This window comes from Bufo bufo, chromosome 8, assembly GCF_905171765.1.
Source record: "Bufo bufo chromosome 8, aBufBuf1.1, whole genome shotgun sequence".
Lineage (NCBI taxonomy): Eukaryota > Metazoa > Chordata > Amphibia > Anura > Bufonidae > Bufo > Bufo bufo.
Genome location: NC_053396.1, coordinates 210,974,715 through 210,982,578, shown reverse-complemented (window position 1 = coordinate 210,982,578; position 7,864 = coordinate 210,974,715). Strand labels below are relative to the sequence as shown.

The 7,864-nt window shown below is 37.9% G+C and overlaps 1 protein-coding gene across 1 annotated transcript; it reads right to left on the bottom strand.

Moving 5' to 3' along the window:
• Positions 1-3,225: 3,225 nt before the first annotated feature.
• LOC120977230 (carbohydrate sulfotransferase 6-like) lies at positions 3,226-4,737 on the bottom strand. Its single transcript, XM_040405065.1, has one exon. The coding sequence runs from the start codon at positions 4,627-4,629 to the stop codon at positions 3,718-3,720; it is 912 nt and encodes a 303-aa protein (XP_040260999.1). The 5' UTR covers positions 4,630-4,737; the 3' UTR covers positions 3,226-3,717.
• Positions 4,738-7,864: the final 3,127 nt, after the last annotated feature.

The window sequence follows — 7,864 nt, the reverse complement described above, 5'->3', positions numbered from 1 at the left end:
GGACAAGTCCCATAAAGCCGCCCTTTGCCCCTGTGAAAGTCGTAATATTTCTAGTTCAGTTCCCATAGTGTGGTGACCGGGGACATGCAATTGTAGCCATCTCCTCAGGTGTATGGTGTGGTAGTATGTCTGGATATCTGGCAGGGCATAGCCCCCTTGATTGTGCCGCAATATTAACCTATTGTAAGCCAATCTAGCACCTTTCCCTTTCCCTCCCCAAAGATATGTGGTGAATAATCTCCTAAGGCGAGAAATGTATGAGTTGGGGAGAAAAATGGGTAGCATTTGCATGACATAGAGGATTTTAGGGAGTAGGAATGCTTTCAGCAGGTTTTTCCTTCCCATCCATGTGGTGTAGGGGATGCGCAGTGATTGAAGTTGTTGCTGGATTTCCGTGAGTAGTGGTGTGCAGTTGAGTTGGAATAGCTTGTTTGGGTCTGTGGGGATTTTAACTCCTAGATAGGTGATTGCCAGCGAAAGGGGGTGGATGCTTTAAGGACCGCTATGGTTTGTTGAGGGGCCGTTATGTTCATAGCCTCCGACTTTGAGTAATTCATCTTATAGTTTGACACTTTGCCATATTGCTCAAATAGGGACAGTAGATGCAGGAAGGCCTCGACCGGGTTGGATACTAATATCAATAAATCGTCTGCATATGCTACATTGGTGTATTCGATGGAATCGTTGTTGGCTCTGACTTCCCTTAATGCGGGGTGGTCTCTGATTGCTTGAAGAAGAGTCTCCATCACCATAGTAGTAATAGTCTTGTATATAGGAGCAGTATTATAGTAGTTATATTCTTGTACATAGGAGCAGTATTATAGTAGTTATATTCTTGTACATAGGAGCAGTATTATAGTAGTTATATTCTTGCACATAGGAGGCAGTATTATAGTAGTTATATTCTTATACATAGGAGCAGTATTATAGTAGTTATATTCTTGTACATAGGAGCAGTATTATAGTAGTTATATTCTTGTACATAGGAGGCAGTGTTATAGTAGTTATATTCTTGTACATAGGAGCAGTATTATAGTAGTTATATTCTTGTACATAGGAGGCAGTATTATAGTAGTTATATTCTTGTACATAGGAGCAGTATTATAGTAGTTATATTCTTGTACATAGGAGCAGTATTATAGTAGTTATATTCTTGTACATAGGAGCAGTATTATAGTAGTTATATTCTTGTATATAGGAGCAGTATTATAGTAGTTATATTCTTGTACATAGGGGGGAGTATTATAATAGTTATATTCCTGTACATAGGAGCAGTATTATAGTAGTTATATTCTTGTACATAGGGGGGAGTATTATAATAGTTATATTCCTGTACATAGGAGCAGTATTATAGTAGTTATATTGTTGTACATAGGAGCAGTGTTATAGTAGTTATATTCTAGTACATAGGAGCAGTATTATAGTAGTTATATTCTTGTACATAGGGGGGAGTATTATAATAGTTATATTCCTGTACATAGGAGCAGTATTATAGTAGTTATATTGTTGTACATAGGAGCAGTGTTATAGTAGTTATATTCTAGTACATAGGAGCAGTATTACAGTAGTTATATTCTTGTACATAGGAGGCAGTATTATAGTAGTTATATTCTTGTACATAGGAGCAGTATTATAGTAGTTATATTGTTGTACACAGGAGCAGTATTATAGTAGTTATATTCTAGTACATAGGGGGGGGTATTATAGTAGTTATATTCTTGTACATAGGAGCAGTATTATAGTAGTTATATTCTTGTACATAGGAGCAGTATTATAGTAGTTATATTCCTGTACATAGGAGCAGTATTATAGTAGTTATATTCTTGTACATAGGAGGCAGTATTATAGTAGTTATATTCTTGTACATAGAAGGCAGTATTATAATATTTATATTCCTGCACATAGGAGCAGTATTATAGTAGTTATATTCTTGTACATAGGAGCAGTATTATAGTAGTTATATTCCTGTACATAGGAGCAGTATTATAGTAGTTGTATTCTTGTACATAGGAGCAGTATTATAGTAGTTATATTCTTGTACATAGGAGGCAGTATTATAGTAGTTATATTCTTGTACATAGGAGGCAGTATTATAGTAGTTATATTCTTGTACATAGGAGGCAGTATTATAGTAGTTATATTCTTGTACATAGGGGGCAGTATTATAGTAGTTATAATCTTGTACATAGGAGGCAGTATTATAGTAGTTATATTCTTGTACATAGGAGGCAGTATTATAGTAGTTATATTCTTGTACATAGGAGCAGTATTATAGTAGTTATATTCTTGTACATAGGAGCAGTATTATAGTAGTTATATTCTTGTACATAGGAGCAGTATTATAGTAGTTATATTCTTGTACATAGAAGGCAATATTATAGTAGTTATATTCTTGTACATAGGAGGCAGTATTATAGTAGTTATATTCTTGTACATAGGAGGCAGTATTATAGTAGTTATATTCTTGTACATAGGAGGCAGTATTATAGTAGTTATAATCTTGTACATAGGAGGCAGTATTATAGTAGTTATATTCTTATACATAGGAGGCAGTATTATAGTCGTTATGTTCCTGTATTTATTGCAACATACATTAATATAGGTGGTCATTTATTAAGATGGTATTTTAGACGCCGGTCTTGCTAAGGCCCTGCGCTGTTGGTGGATCCGCGTAGTTATGTAGAGGCTCCAGCGGATCCACTGCCACTTTTAAATTTAAACCAGCTCCCATGCTGGTGTAGATTTAGACAGTTTTTCATACCTAAAACAGACATAAAAAATGTTGACCCCTTTCCCCACCCACGCAACGACCACTTTTTAGACCTGGCGTGAGCAGGGAAAAGTCGCAGATTGCAGCGCAAAGAACGTTTGTGCCGCAATCTGCGCCAGAAACATGCCTAATATAAATGAATTATTGTTAGTAAATATCCCAATAGTGTCTGGAATTTTCAGATTTATGCTTCATCATGTGATTTTTTTTTATTGTATGTTTTACTGTAAACTCTGGAAACTGGGAAATGTTTCTGTTCTTCCTTGTTGTTTTATCTGACACTATGAAAGTTAATAAGGGTTATGAATCATTCTTTTGTGAAATACCTGCCACTTTCCACAGCCCTGACAGCTATTGTTATGATCTCATTTACTAATGTGTCAAATACATTCCATACCAGCAAGTTCACATCCATTGTGAAAAAACAGGAACGGTTCTGTTTGATGTTTATTATTGTTTATGCAAATGTAACATTATTTCATTCTGTTAAAAGTGTAGTTTCACAAAGACACTCCTTTTACATACTTCATAGTACTGCACATGGACATAAAGATGATAAATATGGAGCAAAACTGCCAACAGCTGGATTTTGTTGTGAATTTTGACTTCCGCATTGAACACAGTATAAAAATCTGCAACAAATTAGCGACTTGCCCACAACATAAATTGATGTTCTATGGATTTAAAGATCCCTCTGCAGTTGAATTTCTGCGTGGAAAATTTCCACAATGTGTGGTTTCGATTTGTTCAAAGCATTGTTAGGTTACAAAGTTTACAGGAAAAAATGTAATAAAAAATGAAACTAGACTTTACAGTTTGCACCTCTGACATGGTAATAATCTTATATGTTACATACATAAATATCATATTTTGTAGTCTTTTTGTATAATATTATTTAGGTTCTTCCGCTAAATTTTTATCTTATCTTTACTGGTGTCCTTGCTGGGTTAACCCTCAGTCTGAGACCAGTTTGTCATTATTACCTCTACAGACTTATTTAGCTGAGCCATCCTAGATCTTACCGGAAAATAACCGAACTCTCTCATAGCTCCCTTGCACATAAGTTGAATTTGGTGAACAAAATTGAAATCGGCAGCGGTTCTCCATTTCTCGATAACCTTTGAGGACACTCTTGAGAAGGTCAATACATCACCCCCCTCCCGAACCTCTACATGGGTGATGTTATAAATCCATTTTTTCATGTGTTCTGTTAGTTCAAGCTCAGCAAAATCAAACATTTTTCTTACACTTTCAACTGGGTTTTTTGCCAGATCTTCATGACGGATGACCATATAGCGACCATTCAAGGATTTAGATGTTCTGGCCAGTCTAGTAATGTCAACCTGAGCTTTACAAGTCTTGTCCATGACATTGCTTATTGTATAATTTTTGTCCTTGGAAATACCTTCGTTCTTAAGCAAAATATGGTCGTCGGTGATAAGTGAAAATCCCTTCCTTGATAAGGCAACTGCTCGGGGGTCCCTCACCAAATGGATAATTCGTAAATTGAGATAAGGGTCCTCTAAAAGAGGAAAAATGGTGGAAAGATCCAGGATTCTTACTGTTTTCATCACCACATGAGAATACATCTGACAGGCTTCTTCTGCTCTATCCATAGAATTGTTTACACAGCGGTAAAGACATTTTATCCTATCATAGCCCTCAGATGGTATAAAAGATGAGCAAGCTGGGGGGATACAAAGAGCTTGACTTTCCGCAAAAAACCTCATATCATGAATGTACTTTCCTTCCTTTGGAAGGTAATGGCGGAAGGGTGTCACATCACAGTTGAAGAGGGAATGCACGACATCCCTCAGTGGATAGTGTAGAAGTTCGGAACTCTCTCCCTGCAACTTCATCCATACGGCATGACCAGGCTCATAAATGTAGAAGACATCCTTGTGGTGATTGAAGATCTGTCCAAGGAATGAAGAGCCAGATCTCCAAGAAGAGAGAAGGAGGACATGGACACGTCTTGCTTTAAAAGTGGAGGAAAAACAAGAAGGGGATTTGCTGGACAGAAAAGGAAAAACATACAACAGGAAAAAAGACATAAAGAATAAGAAGATGATGAACGGCAATCGTGAAGACATTGTCTAGAAGCTTCTAAGGGTTGCGGAAAGCAAAGAAAAGACAATGAGATAAACAAGGCCACGAGAATTAGCTAAATAAAGAACATGTTGAGAAAACCATGAACACAAGAAAACATTAAAGAAGAAAAAAATCACTAAAGAAATAGATAAGAGGGCAAAGGAGGTGAAAATTCAGGGTGGGAAAAAAAACACAAAAACAAAGATTTATTAAACTGAAGAGACCAGAATATCAACCAAAATTTGCATACACAAAAAACAGCAATAAGTAACTTTCTATGAAATTCTTGGCCGTCTCCACCACAACAGCTGCAGCTCTGTGTATTATAGAGACCATAAATGTGGACTCCAGTTTTTCATTAACATTTGAAGGCAATAAATAAAACCGGGTCAGATATTGCTCTGTTATGTAGCAGAATGAACTTGCTAATCCTGTGTTCTATGGGCAACCTTCTTTATATTTATAGTTGTTGGTGAGAGGAATAGGATTTCTAGATGGGTTATGTTTATCACAGGGTAAAGTTACACATGCGACTGCGACGTGCCTACCATCCACAGCTGCACTACAAACTGACAGTAGCCATTTGATTATAGGTGGATTGGCCTGATTATCGAGGATGAACATTCATATGAACGATCGTTCCCGATAATCTACCCCTGGAAAGATGCTGCAGATCACCTGATGAATAGTGTTGAGTGCGAATATTCGAATTACGAATATTTATCGTGAATATCGCAACTTTGAGAATTCGCAAATATTTCTAATATAGAGCAATATATTCGTTATATAGAATATTCGTCATCTAAAAACATGATTCCTCCCTGCTTCTTGCTTGTGGGCCAATGAGTCATTGGCCCACAAGCAACTTAAGCAGGGAGGAATTATGACTTCAGATGGATAAAAATGACGAATATTCTAAAAACTAATATATATTCTATATTCACTATATTCTTTTTTTAAATTAATGTTTTTATTTTCATTTTCAGCATATAAAAAATAAAAAAAACAGACAGGGAACAAAAAATATAAACAGTGATAATTCTCAGATATACACAAACGTTTGTTACATAATTATCATTAATCATCAGGAATCTATCATTATCCTGTTTCTTTTCTTATATAATACATATATAATAACAAATTATAAACCCCCCCTCCCCCACCACCCCCCCTTGGTTGTCTTGGTGGTTTCTATAGAAAAAAGAGAAGAGATTGATTTCTTGATCTCATATCGGGGATTTCAGTCTGGGATTTCAATCCTCCCTCCTTCGTTTATTTATTGATTCTGAATTTTAAGCACGTCCTTCCTACTCCTTATCTCCCCTCTTTCCTCCTATCCGTTTAAATTCCCTGTTCATTTTATTTTATCTTACAGGCATATTCATATCTCTGCACCCTATCACATAGGTTCTTCCACTCTTCAATATTTGGTGGCACGTCCGCCCCCCACTCTCTAGCCACCACAACCCGCGCCAGCATCACTCCTTTTGCCCATTTCCTTTCATTTTTACTGTCTAAACCTATTTTCCTAATGTATCCGAGCACCGCTATAGAAATCTCCAATGGCGCAGTGCACCCAGTTGATCTAATTAGCTCCTGAAATACCTGAGTCCAATAAACCTGAATAGGAGGACAATACCAGATCAGGTGGATAAAATCCGCATTGTTCGCTTTGCACTTCCAGCATCTACAGGGAGTGCAGAATTATTAGGCAAATGAGTATTTTGACCACATCATCCTCTTTATGCATGTTGTCTTACTCCAAGCTGTATAGGCTCGAAAGCCTACTACCAATTAAGCATATTAGGTGATGTGCATCTCTGTAATGAGAAGGGGTGTGGTCTAATGACATCAACACCCTATATCAGATGTGCATAATTATTAGGCAACTTCCTTTCCTTTGGCAAAATGGGTCAAAAGAAGGACTTGACAGGCTCAGAAAAGTCAAAAATAGTGAGATATCTTGCAGAGGGATGCAGCACTCTTAAAATTGCAAAGCTTCTGAAGCGTGATCATCGAACAATCAAGCGTTTCATTCAAAATAGTCAACAGGGTCGCAAGAAGCGTGTGGAAAAACCAAGGCGCAAAATAACTGCCCATGAACTGAGAAAAGTCAAGCGTGCAGCTGCCAAGATGCCACTTGCCACCAGTTTGGCCATATTTCAGAGCTGCAACATCACTGGAGTGCCCAAAAGCACAAGGTGTGCAATACTCAGAGACATGGCCAAGGTATGAAAGACTGAAAGATGACCACCACTGAACAAGACACACAAGCTGAAACGTCAAGACTGGGCCAAGAAATATCTCAAGACTGATTTTTCTAAGGTTTTATGGACTGATGAAATGAGAGTGAGTCTTGATGGGCCAGATGGATGGGCCCGTGGCTGGATTGGTAAAGGGCAGAGAGCTCCAGTCCGACTCAGACGCCAGCAAGGTGGAGGTGGAGTACTGGTTTGGGCTGGTATCATCAAAGATGAGCTTGTGGGGCCTTTTCGGGTTGAGGATGGAGTCAAGCTCAACTCCCAGTCCTACTGCCAGTTTCTGGAAGACACCTTCTTCAAGCAGTGGTACAGGAAGAAGTCTGCATCCTTCAAGAAAAACATGATTTTCATGCAGGACAATGCTCCATCACACGCGTCCAAGTACTCCACAGCGTGGCTGGCAAGAAAGGGTATAAAAGAAGAAAATCTAATGACATGGCCTCCTTGTTCACCTGATCTGAACCCCATTGAGAACCTGTGGTCCATCATCAAATGTGAGATTTACAAGGAGGGAAAACAGTACACCTCTCTGAACAGTGTCTGGGAGGCTGTGGTTGCTGCTGCACGCAATGTTGATGGTGAACAGATCAAAACACTGAAGAATCCATGGATGGCAGGCTTTTGAGTGTCCTTGCAAAGAAAGGTGGCTATATTGGTCACTGATTTGTTTTTGTTTTGTTTTTGAATGTCAGAAATGTATATTTGTGAATGTTGAGATGTTTTATTGGTTTCACTGGTAAAA

Bases quoted from the DNA above. Each gene is read 5' to 3' on its own strand.
- LOC120977230 (XM_040405065.1), bottom strand. From the start codon at position 4,629: ATGAAGTTGCAGGGAGAGAGTTCCGAACTTCTACACTATCCACTGAGG.